The sequence below is a fragment of the Kogia breviceps genome, chromosome 8, assembly GCF_026419965.1.
Source record: "Kogia breviceps isolate mKogBre1 chromosome 8, mKogBre1 haplotype 1, whole genome shotgun sequence".
Lineage (NCBI taxonomy): Eukaryota > Metazoa > Chordata > Mammalia > Artiodactyla > Physeteridae > Kogia > Kogia breviceps.
Window position 1 is genome coordinate 9,899,547 of NC_081317.1, and position 15,076 is coordinate 9,914,622.

Below are 15,076 nucleotides of genomic sequence, written 5' to 3' on the forward strand. Positions count from 1 at the left end.
CATTACTTTTCCTGTTTTGAACAGGAGCAAAGACACAACGGAGGAAAAGGAAGTGATGGGAATTCTGACATCAGCCTAACTTCCAGGCAAACCTGTAATGAGCCAGTGGTTCAGACGCTTGAATGGTCACGCTTCCTCCTGCACAGGCCTCACCCTAGACACATATTTGTCCATTCATCCCCTAAATATTGACGGCCCCTCCTCTGGGCCAGTCGCTGCGCTGGGGCAGTAGAGAGGATACACAGCCCCTGCATCGTGGAGCTCACAGTTGTGATGAGTGCTGTGAAGGGTATGAAAGAGTATATAGCAGGGGCCTGGAGCTGGTGAGAATGGGAGGAGAAGGCTTCCTTGAGGAAGAATAAAAGGGAGTTATTCCGCTAATGAGTAAGAGGAATGTTCCAGGCCTAGGGACTACTTGTCCAAAGGTCTTGAGAAAGAGCTAGGTGTATTTGGGAATGAATGAATGGAGTGGAATGAAATGAGCAAGGGGAGAGAGTGCTGGAAGATGAGACTGGGGGACAGGCAGGGGCTTAAATGCAGAGCCGACACCTCCCCCACCCCCACCTTCCCACCTCCATGATCCACTCTCTTTAGAAATTCTACAAACCAGAAATCGTTTCTTTCTGATCACCTCATAAAACAAGATTATCCTGATTTATTGAGAGTCTGAAATCTCCCTGTGGAAAGGCTCTGACTCCAAGAGTTTAATCAATTAGGCACTGACAGCAAGGATCCCTACCCTGGTTGTAGCATGGCAAATTCAGTGAAGGGTGTATCCTATAGTACGACCCTGACGGCTTTGAAGAGATTACCGCAGAGGGGCAGGCAAGTGCACGTGTGTATATTATAGTATATCACCTATGGATTATTTTTTAGAGACCAGCAAAAATGACTAGTAGCCAAAGGGAAGTGTTTAATAGAAGAGAAGTTTGGGGCTTATGAGTCTTTGGGGACTTAAACGGCCTTTGGGGGGAAAAAAAGTGATGGATGTAGAAAACTAAAGGAGAGTTTTTCCTCCATGACTCACTCACACATCTAGCTTTGAGTCTTACAGAAGGAGTAGAGGGAGTTAGGTTTTATCCCTGATTGTTTGTTCTGGCAAAGGCAGGTGTGATTGTGTTCTCCTTAGATACTGCTATGGCCCATAGGTTTGTACATTCCCAGCCCATCCAAGGAGCGTTTTACCCAAGGGATTATGTGGTGGTTAAGGGCACAATTTTGGAATTAGACCTGGGTTCCTTTCCAAACTCCACCTTGTGTTAGTTGTATGGCTATACTAGCAGGATGACATCCTGAGCCTTATTTTTCTCACTTGTAGAAAGAAGATAATATTATCCAACTTAAAAGAGCAGTGAGGGGCTTCCCTGGTGGCTTGAGAGTCCGCCTGCCGATGCAGGGGACGCAGGTTCATGCCCCGGTCCAGGAAGATCCCACTTGCCGCGGAGCGGCTGGGCCCGTGAGCCATGGCCGCTGAGCCTGCGCGTCCGGAGCCTGTGCTCCGCAGCGGGAGAGGCCACAACAGTGAGAGGCCCGCGTACCGCAAAAAAAAAAAAAAAAAAAAAAAAAAAAGAGCGGTGAGAAATTTAAATGAGATAATATGTTTAAAGTGCTGAGCATAATGTCTGGCATATATAGTAAGCATTCAGTAAATGTTAATTGCTCTTGGAGTTATTGTTGAGGCAGGATCCCTGTCTGGTAGGGCATCTGAATGGAAAACTAGAAATGGTGTGTTAGGTTCTAATAACCAAGGTAAATACAAGGGATGGTGTACAAACTCAGGTACTGTTATGGCTAACCTGTGTGGCATCAACCTCATTCAGGCCGCCAACAGCATTTATTGAACATCTACTGTGTGCTCTGTAGGATGGAATGTTCTTGCCCCCAAGGAGCCCATGGTCCGGAAGGGGAGTACAGATGCTTATCGTGTAAAAGACTTATCATGAGAGCCTTCAACAAAGGGAGACAGGGTTTCAGGAAAGGGATCAGGAAAGATTCCATTTGGACTAGACCTTGAAGTGTATTAATTTTAAAGAGTGGAAAGGACATTCTGGCCAGATGGTGTAACCTGAACAAAATCCAGTTTAGCTGAAACAGGCATTGCTCTATGTGGGGAGTAGCAGTAAGGCTGCAAGATAGAATGGGGCAGAAGGTAGTTTGTTTACTCTTCATTCAGCTGTTTACACAGGAGTATTTTACTGTGTGCCAAGTCCTGAGATGGACAGTGCCTATCTTTTAAGGCTTCTCCCCCTCCACCCCCCACCATTTTATTTTCTACTATTCCCCTTCACAGACTCTTTGCACCAGCCAAATGCAAACACTTGCTGCCATCCTCCTGTGTTCCTGAAGCACTAGCACAGCTCTGGCACACGATTGGTGCTGGGTGTTCGTGGACTTGGGAGGAATGGTCAACAGGGCCATCATTGCTACAGAGAGTGTACATATGAGGTAAGGACGTAGCAAAGGCCCTTGAACTTCCAGTTGAGTTCTAGACTTGGCGTAGATCTTTTTTGGAGATGGAAGACGGAAGTTGCTTTAACTTGTAACTAGACTAGCCCTTTCAGACTTGGTGTGAGACCCATTGAACCATAAAATGAAGTCTGATGTTCCATGTAGTTTGTGTCTATGAACATAAGACATCTGCTAGAGGCGTACAGTGAGTTCATCTGAGCTTTGATTTAATCATCAGTGCCCATTTGTCTGAAAGACAGTCACGTATGTACCTGTAAGAATCTCCCTCAGTTCCAGTGAAATCATGAAGTATATGAAAATGCTTCTTAAACAATATTAGTTGTAATTAGCCTTGATCTGATCACGTGCAAATAAGCCTGTCACTCTAACAATGTGTGTACAGGCTTTCTGTCTGTTTCTGTGTTTGTTTTCAGGTATGTAATACAGATACAGAGCTGTAACTGCACTTTTGTGTCCCATCATAGTTGTCCAAATGGGCATCCAGGAACGATGAAAACATGGCATAAGAACCAATAAAGGCAGCGGTTCTCAAACTTTTGGGTCTTAGGGACCTCTTTACACTCTTAAAATTTATTGAGGACCTCAAAGAGCTTTTGTTTATTGAGTTATATCTATTTATTAGGAATAAAAACAGAGATTTTAAAATATTTATGAATTCATTTAAAATAATGGTAAATCCATTATATGTGAACATAAATAACATTTTTATTAAAATTTTTTAAATAAAATAAAAATATTTTCTTTTAAAATTTAATGATAAGAGCACTCTTTTATTTTGGTTTGGGGTTTTTTTTGTTTTCCTTTCTCTGAAAAGCATTTATTTTTGTTCCACCAGGAAGACAAGTTATTGACTAATCTCCTGAAGCAGTGGGCACTATTTTCTATTTTTGCAAATTTCTGTAATGTTGGCTTTATAGAAGACACCTGGATTTTCATATCTACTTCTGCAGTCAGTCTGTTAACAATACATTGTTTTGTTGAAGTATATGAAGAAAATTTGGCTAACATAGATAGGTTGTTGGAAACGAGGGGAGTTACTTCAGTAGCCTTTTCAGATAATAGTGCATATTAATTTTTGTTGCTATACCAAAACTCAAGTGATAGTTTCCTGAAGGTTGGTTGCAATGTGAAATCAGAAACATATCAATGAACTTTTTTTTATTACTTTGTGCACTTGTAAGATATTAGGCATGAAAAGGGCAAATCATGTCTTACTGTTATTATTATAAAAATAGTACTGAGGTTATGGACCCGCCTCCCCCAATGCCTGGGGTCCTGAGCTGCACTTTGAGAACCACTGACTTAGAGTTTACAGTTACCCACCCAGCCCCTGTCCTTGCTGCTGCTTGTAGGAATGTGGAGACACAGGAGGGGAAGGAGAAGGAGCATGACCCCGGAGTCCGATAGATCTGTCCCAGCTCCGCCTCTTTTCCAGCAGTGGAACCTTGGGCAAGGTTTCTGACCCACTCTTGACCCACGGTGTCAGAGTTGGGATTTGAATCTACATCTCTGAACTCGATGTTCCAGGTTCCTTCCAGTGTTATTAAGCCCCAGGGCCACATCCCGGCTCTCTCTCAGTACCTCCCCTTTCTTTCTTCGGTGCAGGCCTTACACCCCGCCAGCCTCCTCCTTCCCCTCCTCTCTGCTTCCCTTTGCTCCCTCTTCCCTGGCCTGGTGTTACCATTAAGACAGGTGCCACTCCTTGTTTCCTTTTTTCCTGATTCCTTAACTCCAGACAGCTAAGCTCCTTCCTCTCTTGGATTTTTTGCTTGTCCCCCAGCGCTTTCTGTATCATGAATGTGCTGTGCTCTCTGTCATCCTTCCAGAGCCTGTTGTCAGTCCGTTGGAGCTCTGGTGCTCAAGTCACTTTTAGGCGCCCCCCACCCCCAAAATTTGATCTATCACAATACATCTTTGAGTTATTGCAGCTCAAGCGTTTTGACACAATACATTATGGTAATCCGTGGCACATAGAGACATTAACACTCTCGACTTTGACAAAATACATTGTGAAGTCTTTGAAGGCACCATTACAATTTATCTTGTCATTCATGAGGAGACCCAATTCAGCATTAATGTAGATGAACACAGTGTGGCTTTTGTTTCATTTAATTGCTTGTGACCTTTTTAATTGCTAATTTAACAAAATACCGAAGGGTTATATTTCAATTAAATTAACAGTTTGAGGAGTGGTTTTTTTTTAAATATGTTTATTTTTAAGACATTCTGGTTCTATTTTTTACTTCGAGTAGATAAAAATGTCTTCTCTTAACAGAAGTAGTTTTGGAATGTGAAGTTGATAGTACAGTAATATTTTTAATATGCACTGTGGTGCAGTATCAAGCATCTTTCATGTGTGTTTGGGTTCACCCCTTTCCAGAAGGATGCAAACAGTAAAGGTGTACATGCAAAGTCAGAACTTCCCCAGTTTAAAAAAAAAAAAAAATGCTTTTGCTATAATGCTCTGCTTCAGATGTGTGCCTTTAGATTAAGTGTCTGTTGCATGCATCATTTATTGGGCACTTCTCTCCGCCTTGTCCTGTTTTCTTGGTGTTCTGTAGTGAATTTGTAAGCTCCTAAAGGTCACGAACCCTGCCTTATCTTCATCAATGTCCCTTCCCCGTCTAGCACACTGCAGGCATGGGGACAGTAGTTGCAGGTTGCATGGCTGACTGATCTGTACACACAGACATGCCCCCTCCAAGCAGAGGCATTCCTGCTTTGAGAAATGGCACCGGAACTCCAAAACCGGAAGTTGTTCCCATTCAGCAGATAACCTGCTTGGGGGGTGAGCGGCATGTACCAGAGGTGAGCGCAGGACTGTTCCTTCCTTCTCTGCTCCCCCAGCGCTGCTGCCCTTTTGACCGTAAATGTAAACACACCCCTTGCCGACTGGGGCAAGGCTCAGAACTCACCCAAGTATCAGGGGGACTTAAATCCTCAAATGGGATATGAATTTACACCGTCAGAGAGTAGAAGGTCAATGCAAGAAGCATGAATGTGTTGAGCCAGCTCCAGCTATATAAGTCTTGAACAAAATTAATATGAGGAAATTGACAAGCCTTGCTGGTTATTCCATAGCTTTAAGACCTCTACTAAAATCCGATCATCTCATCTGCCCATTATTAACTTTTCAGCAAAATATAAAGTTTTCATTAATCTCGCACAGCAAATTTAGGAGTGAAAACTGGCACTTGTTTGAGCTTTTAGGACTACATTAGCTGGTGTATTAAACAAAATATGTCATTCTTCAGTAGCTTCTGCAAGAAGCTAAATCAATTTCCAGCCATATTTATGCACCACTTTATCTAAAAGCATCTAAGATGCTTTATTAGCAGCTGGCATTGAAATTGCTCAGTAAAAAATTATGTCACGTTATAGTAATTTTTAAATTGGTTTTAATCCAACCTCATAATAAAATGTAAAACTCTTAAGTGTGATTTTTAAAAAAATAATTGGCATTTTAGCATAATGAGCTGTTACCTCTTTCCAAATCAAATACCTGCAATATTTAGAAAATACTAATTGGTAAAGAAAACAGAAGTTCTTAAGCTGCGTTGTATCTCATAATGGCATTTTCTCAGAAAAGATGGCTTTAAATGATTTAAAACATGAGAGGATTTTAGTATTTCTCCAAAATTCTCAATTTAAAAGGTTCTAAAGGAAAAGTAAACACATCTTGGCAGCTCTGTTTTAGTAAAAGGTATATCTGGAGAAAGTGAATAACTATTTGAAACTTTAATTTCTAGCCAGCCTCTTGGCTTGCGATGTGGACGCAACTCTGGAGACAGTAACGATCATGATCACAGCATCTCTATCCAAATCACAAGTGTTCCAGAGAAAGGAAACAGGGTTCCCCAATGACCCTTGCAGACGTCGAGTGCAACTTTGCTAGTCCTAGCAATGTGATGTTGGTTAAGTCACTAAGCCTCTCTGATCCTGGGGATACGGCCCTCGGTATTCATCCAGTAAATTGTTATTGAGCTCTTGCGTTATTCTGTGCATGGTAGCACTAGCAGGGTCTAGGCTATGGTGTTTAGTGAAGCAGTCACTCTGCCTCTGCTCTTGGGGTTACAGTCTGATGGTGGAGACAGACGATTACTATCTGTGATAAATGACCTGAAGGGAAATGCAGGGTGCAGTGACAGAAGGAGCTGAGCTAGACTTAGGGTTCCTTGGAATGTCACTTGAGCTAAGCTCATCAGAGGGATGGGGAGGAGGCCTGGAGAAAAATGCCAGGAGGGAGTGGAATGGGAAGAAGGGTGACCTGGACGGAGAGGTCAACACATGGGACTGTGTCACAGGCATTCGGTGACTGGCCCGTTAAGGCCGAGGCTGTAGCCAGCCTTACTGAGGGGAAAGCATCCTTGTAGGTGCTAGAATGGTCCAAGCTGGGAACAGCTGTAGTGTTTGGATATAATAGAATGCACAATTCCTAATAAATTAGTTAAATGTGAAGGCATCAGAAACCAGCTTTGCCTTAAAAGCCTCCCCCGTAAGCAATAACTGTGGGAAGGAAAGTGTGTAATTGGTAGGCATAGAGAATTTTCCAGTTTTATGCCCAAATCTAGAGTTCTCCATTCCTCCAACTCTGTGCCAAGGAGTTCTCTCGTGGTCTCCCTGTGGATCCGTCTCTGTGTACTCATCACAAGGCCTCAGGCACCCCTCTGGTTGGCCTCTTCTAGACAGATGCTCCCTCCCACCAGCAGCCATACCTTCAGAAGACCACATTTCAAACTCAGGCATGGGGGGTGACCAGAGTTAGTTTAGCTTTGCTTATGTGACCTTGGGCGTGTGACTTTGCCTCTCAGAGCCTCGGCTTCTTCATCTGTGTAATACGAAAATTATAGGACCTACCTACCAGGTTGTCCTGAGACTTAAATGCATGTGTGAAGTGCTCAGCACCATGCCTGACGTGTGAGTACTCACCTGTACTAGCTGTAATCATGATTATTGATTGATTTGTTTATTTAGCAAAATTTAGTGAGAGCATGCCAGTTGCCTGTACTGCTTGCAGGAAAAGATGTGGAGATGAATAAGAGACTTTACTGATCCTCACAAAGTTTCCAATTTAGGACACAGCAACCACTCAGCAATTCTAGTGCAAGCCTGAATGTGATCCACTATGACAAGAGAATAAAAATAATCATGACTGCTATTTATAAGCGTATTACATGCTCGGTTCTTTTTTTTTTTAACATCTTTATTGGAGTGTAATTGCTTTACAATGTTGTGTTAGTTTCTGCTTTATAAGAAAGTGAATCAGTTATACATATACATATGTTCCCATATCTCTTCCCTCTTGCGTCTCCCCCCCTCCCACCCTCCCTATCACACCCCTCTAGGTGGTCACAAAGCACCGAGCTCGTGCTAGATTCTTTAAATATGTTTTGGTATTCTGTGGATGGCAGATGCTGGAGTTCAGAGAAATAGTCACTTGGCCAATATCACACAGTAAGTTAGAGGCAGAGCCAGGAATTGAGCCCAGGTCTCCCTGGCTCCAGAGTCCAGTATAAACCAGCTGCCATGGAGTTCGAGAGGAGGTGGAATCCGAGCTAGCCTGGGTGTTTTGACAGAAGGATGTTCTAGGCCAACAGTGTACCACATGAGCAAAGAACCAGAAGTAGAAAAACCTGAACCTATATACAGTCTGAGAAGTTTGGGAAGAGCTGAGAGAAGGTATGTGTTAGAAATGACAAATAAAATGGGACATTTTTGTTTCAGCAAGATTGTGGGCGTCCTTGATTGCTCGACTGAAGCGTGTGCTTCATTCAGGAGGCCTTGGGAAGCCAGGGAAGATTTTTGAGCTCCAGTCTTCTTATTTGTCCCCGCTATCAATATCAGAGAACTTAGTGCACGCTACACGTTTGATGAGTGAATGAGTGATCAAAGCTTTAGAAAGATAAATCGGAAAGTCCTGTAGTAGCTGGACTGCTGAGGGAGCCTGGTGGCCAGAAGGCCACTGAGGAGACCGTTACAGCCATCCGAGCACAAGCAGGCTCATACCTGAACCGCTGGAGGCTGTGGGGTGCAGGACAGGAAGCTGATAAACAGACAGTTTGTGAATCGTGGGAAGAACAGGGATTCTTCAAGAAGCATGGACTACTTTTATGATCAGGAAAATTACTAGAAAAAGAAGCAAGAAGTTTGATCACCCATGCTTTTGTGATGTTGACTTACTCTTGTGGAGACAGAGCTTCTGGCGAGCAGGAGTTTTTCTGCCCTCTGTATTGCTGCTGCCCAGCCAAGGGCCTGCCATAGAACAGGCAGTGTTTGTGGAATTAATTGTTGAATGATTAATATGTTACCATTCTTTGTTTACTGGGATGGCATTATTAAGTCATCGCTCAGCCTTTTCTTTTCCAAATTAAATAGCCCATATTATTTTAATTTATCCCAAAGCATTTTAAGCAGACACCATTTGCCAAGCCTCATGTATCTTTATGTGTTAAACTGCTTTTGCCTCCCCAGGTTCAAGGGCAGACGGGGTTTTTGAGGAGGATTCGCAAATTGACATAGCTACAGTACAGGATATGCTGAGCAGCCACCATTACAAGTCATTCAAAGTCAGCATGATTCACAGACTCCGATTCACAACTGATGTACAGTTAGGTAAGTGTGTCAACTTTCTATCAGTGATCAATGCTGAAATAGGGAAAGAAACAACATACAACTTTTTTTTTTTTTTCCCCGGTACGCGAGCCTCTCACTGTTGTGGCCTCTCCCGTTGTGGAGCACAGGCTCCGGACGCGCAGGCTCAGCGGCCATGGCTCACGGGCCCAGCCGCTCCGCGGCACGTGGGATCCTCCCAGACCGGGACACGAACCCACGTCCCCTGCGTCAGCAGGCGGACTCTCAACCACTGCGCCACCAGGGAAGCCCCCAACATACAACTTTTATGTGACCTGAATGACTAACGGTAATTTGTTTTCAGAGAAAATGTTGAAGCAGTGAAATTTAAAGTAACTCCTTTTTCCCACCTGAGTGCTCTGTCTTGTCTTCTTTTTTATGAAGCAGAATATTAGAAATAGAACTAACTTGAGACTCTTTGCAAACTGATTGACTTATGTGAAGTTCCATAATTTTCATTCTGTAACTCTCCTACATCCTATCCTTGGAACTGCTTTGTAACATTGCTACTTGCCTTTTCTGACTCCATGAATCCATTCCTATTCATTCATGCCTTTATTCAGGAAGCTTTTTAATGATCTCAGAAGTTATATTTGGATCCTCACCAGATAATCTAGAACTAAAATTCAATTAATATTTGGGGTTAATTTGTTTCCATTAGGTGCTAAATTTCTCTTTTGACTTAAACCTAACAGAGGTTAGTCAACAGAATATGAATACGCCAACATCATCACCATCCTCGTGGCCGTCATCTATAGGTGTGTGCGTGTATTAGGCACCGTGCTCGGTGCTTTACATGCACTACTAACCTACCTGAAAGGTAGGTCTTTGTACCGCCTCCATCTGACAGAGAAGGTGGATGAGGTGCAGAGAGGTGAAGTCGCATGCCCGTGCTCACACAGCAGGTGGGCAGTGGTATCAGGGGCAGAGCCCTGGTCTGGCCAACTGGAGCGCACCTGCCGCATAAAAGAGAATGATGGGAGGGCAGGGGAGCGGGCACAGGTGCCAGGCTTACCCAGTCAGGGAGCTGAGCTACTCCCGGGCTCTGCCGAGGCCTCTGCCACACCGCCTCTTCCTGGGCTTCGTTTGCCTCATGCGTAAAGGGAGAAAGTTTGAATTCTACTAATGTTATGTTTCTCACAAATGTTTTGTAAATGCCTCATAATAAAACCTCTTCTAATGTGGGCATTAGTGTGGCTAATTTGTAATAAGTCTCAAAAAGCTCTCAAATATTCATCCCAACTTGACCAACAGGAGCTTCAAATATGCTGACAGTAGCTTACTAATTAAGAGATGAGCATCAGAATCACATCTGGTTTAAATTGTGGCTCTGTCGACACCAGCGGTGTTAGGCAAGCGTCTTAATCTTTCTGGGGCTTGATTCCCTTCTGTTTAAACGGGAATATCAGTGTGCCAGCCTCTTAGGATTGCTGTGGGGAATGAGTCAGATACTCCACTTAGCTTAGCACAGGGCCTGGCGGTTGGTAGACTGTAAGTGAGAGCTGTTAGTGGAGAGGCAAGATAGCGGAAACTTGGAGGACGGACTGAAGAGTTAGAAGCCTGGGTTCAAACCCTGGCTCATTCATTAGCTGTATCAACACAGGCAAGTGATGCAGAGCCTCGATCTCCTCCTCTGTAAGATGAAGATAATAGTCTCTGTCTCACAGATAGGGTGATTACGGGGACGAAAAGTCATTGTCACACACGCAGGACTTAGAAAGGCGCGTGGCACATAGCAAGTGCTCAGTAAACAACAGCTTGTAAGATGATGGTGACTCTGACAGACTCAGTAGATGAATTAGCACCCGTTATCTGAATTGGAACACACACAACCTACCTTTTTTCCCCTTCCGTAAACCTCTTTCTCCCTCCTCACAAAAAAACCCGCTAAAGTGGTAAAAAATGCTTATTTAATGTTAATTCTTAAAACATAAAGTTCTTCAGCATTGTTCTTTCTAAAGATGCTTTTTCTAGTATCTCTCATGGAAGTAAAATTAATAAGGCTGCTCAAAAACAAGCCAGATGCCAGAAAAAGGGGGAGAAAGCACATGTTGTATGATTCCATCTATATAACGTTCAAAAGTACACAAAAATAATATGTAGAAGTAATGATAGTGGTGATGCTGGAGAGTGAAGAGGCTGTAGTGACTGGATGGGGGAGCACCTGGGGTGCTGGTAAGGTTGTTTCTTGATCTGGGGGCTGATTACATGCGTATGTAGATTTTGTGGAAAAGTCAAGTTATATAAACTCTTGGGATTTATACACTTTGTATATTTTCAATTAAAAGTTTGCTAAAATAAGAATGCTGCTCAGACATCATTTGTGTTTGCCTGCAGTTCTTTCCCAGTAACAGAGGGTCTGCTTTTTCTGAGTGGGTCTAGTTTTAAGAAGCCCAGTAAGTAGCCTGACTGAAGTCAAGATAGAGGCCCAGGGTACAAGGCGAGGATTTTCCCAGGTGAGCATAATCCCTGCTGTCCCCCAAGGTGCAAAGCAGTGCCTTGGAAAGGTAACCAAGAGCGTGGCTTCTTTCCTCACATTTTTTCCAAAGGCAAAAAGCCAAACTTGAATTCATCAGTTTCTGATCTGTATATTCATTCAAAGGAAAAAGTCCACAAAAGGATCTGTGCAAAGAGCCCAAGTGCTGCAGGCAAGAATGGGTTTGAATCCCCGCTTTACCATTTGCCTGCAGTGTCAGCTTAGACAAGTCCCTTCCCTTTTCAGTCTTAGTGTTTGTCATTTATGAAGTGGGAATTATAATGTTTACCTTTCAAGATTGTGTATGAAAGTGGCCCTTAGTAGCTTATCTTAATGCTGTTATCATTGTCATTATTATGTTTATTTTGCCTATTGCTTTCTCTCCTAGTCCACCATCTTTTTTTTTTTAACATCTTGGAGTATAATTGCTTTACAATGGTGTGTTAGTTTCTGCTGTATAACAAAGTGAATCAGCTATACATATTACATATATCCCCATATCTCTTCCCTCTTGCGTCACCTCTAGCTGGTCACAAAGCACCGAGCTGATCTCCCTGTGCTATGCGGCTCCTTCCCACTAGCTATCGGTTTTACATTTGGTAGTGTGTATGTCCATGCCACTCTCTTACTTTGTCCCAGCTTACCCTTCCCCTTTCCCCCTTCCCGTGTCCTCAAGTCCATCCTCTAGTAAGTCTGAGTCTTTATTCCCCTCCTGCCCCTAGGTTCTTCATGACCTTTTTTTTTAGATTCCATATATATGTGTTAGCATACGGTATTTGTTTTTCTCCTTCTGACTTACTTCACTCTGGATGACAGACTCTAGGTCCATCCACCTCACTACAAATAATTCAATTTCGTTTCTTTTTATGGCTGAGTAATATTCCATTGTATATATGTGCCACATCTCTTTATCCATTCATCTGTCGATGGACGTTTAGGTTGCTTCCATGTCCTGGCTATTGTAGATAGAGCTGCAGTGAACATTGTGGTACATGCCTCTTTTTGAATTATGGTTTTCTCAGGGTATAAAAATATGGAACGCTTCACGAATTTGCGTGTCATCATTGCGCAGGAGCCACGCTAATCTTCTCTGTATCGTTCCAATTTTAGTATATGTGCTGCCGAAGCGAGCACTAGTCCACCATCTTGAAAGTATTTAACCAGATCACTCAAGTTAGGAAGTGGCTCTATTGGCAAAGTCACGGTGGAGACTTGTCAGGTAGAAATAGATGATGATAGTAATGCAAGTGTCTCTGTCTAGAGCATTGGTTCTCAGAAGTGAGGTGCCTGGAAGCTGGTCCCAGTCACCTCTGAATGCTTCCAGTGGCACACACAGCACCCTCTGGTGGAAAGTCACAACTGAGGAACTTATAAAATATTAGATGTTGTCAAGAACATTTGTTTCTGTTATGAATCTAAATTCAGTCTTTACCGTTATAAGCAAAAACTTCATTAACTAATCCCGAGTAATTTTGTGACAATTGGATAAACTGTGCCCATGAGTACTATATCATGCAGTGAATAAATAAGTTCATTTCCTATTCCCATGTAGATGAGCTCAGGTATGTATTAAGACCCTTACTTCCTTCTTGGAAAGCAGATGATAACAGCCTTTTCATTCTCACAACAACAACAAAAGGCTGCACACAGTAGTCCAGAGATCCTTTCTTTCTGAAACAGCATCTACTGCGAAGTTCAGGGCAGCACACGTTCTTTATGAGCATTCAAGTGAGCAGCTGGATTCTGAGATCAGTAAATAATTTATTTTATTTCAACGGACTAGCCGGGTGCTTCAGATCTTTCCTGACACTGATGGATGGTCTCCTCTGCTCGTCCATCCTGTGTCAGTCAGAGCAGAGATTCCACTTGCCCCCTGTGGCAAGTTCTTCTAAGTGGTAAGTGTCTGTGTGCGGCATTTACCCAGCAGCACTGCTGCTTCCACAAAAAACCACCCGTCCACTCTGAGTTAGTGTACATGAGGGCGCAGAGCCGAGGCTCGGTATTCCCAAGCTCTGCGGTGCCATCGTAGCAGCCTGCATCCCGATTGGGGAGTAGGGGCCAGTATCCCAGTTTTACTGTCTGCTGTTTGTTTCTGGGAAAGTCAGGGGATAAGAGACTCAAACTTTGATTTGCAAGACCCAAAATTACATCAATTTTCCACCAGACTTTGTTTTTTTCTTTTAGTCTCAGCATTTCTTTTAATAACAAATTGTTAACTGAATAATCCAGTGATAAGCAAAGTGTTTTAAGTATACTTTGGTACAGCCATATACAGAAATGTTATAAAACCTTTGAGAGGAAGCCCTGTCAAAATTTTTATTGAAATGGGAATGTATCAGTATGTTAAAAGAGAAAAAATAACATTCACAGTATGATTTGCAGCTATGCAAATATGAGGAATTAAAAATTCCTCCAAGGAAATATATCAAAATGCTAACAATAGTTATCAATGGGTGGTAAAGTTACAAGTGATTTTTTTTTCTTCTTTTCCTGGGATTTTTACAATGATCACATGGCTTTTCTGTGGAAGGGAGATTTTTTTCTTTTTAAAAAGCCTTTTCTCTTCACCATATTAAAAAGAGAAATGAATGAAGTAGTGTGTTACTGCCCATCCGGATATATCATACCTTACTGGTTGTCAAGCAGCATACCCTACATCGTGCCCATCTCCAGTCACAGGCCGAAAGGACAGAAACTCAGGCACAAACACACCGCATCCAAATGGCAGTGCGCTCGCTCTAGGGAGCAAAGCAGCCTAAGCAGCACGTGCAGCAACTTCAATTCTCCACTCAAACCGCCCCCCCATCTCTCACCCAACGTTTTAGGTTTACTTTTTTTTTTTAACGTATTTATTTATTTTTGGCTGTGTTGGGTCTTCGTTTCTGGGCGAGGGCTTTCTCCAGTTGCGGCGAGCGGGGGCCACTCTTCATCGCGGTGCGCGGGCCTCTCACTGTCGCGGCCTCTCTTGTTGCGGAGCACACGCTCCGGATGCGCAGGCTCGGTAGTTGTGGCTCACGGGCCCAGCCGCTCCGCGGCATGTGGGATCTTCCCGGACCGGGGCACGAACCCGCGTCCCCTGCATTGGCAGGCAGATTCTTAACCACTGCTGCCACCAGGGAAGCCCCCAGGTTTACTTTTTGATGTGATACAGTACTCCTCACACAAGCTGCACGTGGGGACAGACCATTTTAATCTTCTACCCTATGCCACTCAGTCTGTCCTTGAGGGAAATGCTACCCATTTAGTAAATTTACCCACCAAGCCAGAAATCACCGTCATTCTGGACACTTCTCCATCGTCAATGGGAACAGATAAGCCTTGCTGCTTTCTAAAAATGGCCAGTCCTGCTTGGCAAATGACAGCATATGCTAAGCTTTCTCACTCCTGCAGAGAATGGTCCACCAGACTTTTATATGAATGAAAAACTTCATTGGAGTCCATTAATGAAACCTGGGACAGAGATCTGATCTTTTTAAATATTATTAACAAGAAGAATTATAA

General features: G+C 43.3%; 1 protein-coding gene and 1 non-coding gene across 8 annotated transcripts in view; one reads left to right on the top strand and one right to left on the bottom strand.

Moving 5' to 3' along the window:
• The window catches only part of MAPKAP1 (MAPK associated protein 1), a 241,452-nt gene that overhangs the window by 185,681 nt on the left and 40,695 nt on the right, over nt 1-15,076 (top strand). For all 7 annotated transcript variants that reach the window (XM_067040726.1, XM_059073087.2, XM_059073088.2 and 4 more), the window contains one exon: nt 8,941-9,081. In XM_067040726.1, coding sequence (XP_066896827.1) covers nt 8,941-9,081 — 141 coding nt within the window. The remainder of the gene's footprint in view (nt 1-8,940; nt 9,082-15,076) is intronic.
• LOC131762087 (U6 spliceosomal RNA) lies at nt 12,603-12,709 on the bottom strand. Its single transcript, XR_009337165.1, has one exon. It is a non-coding gene; the product is annotated as a U6 spliceosomal RNA (small nuclear RNA).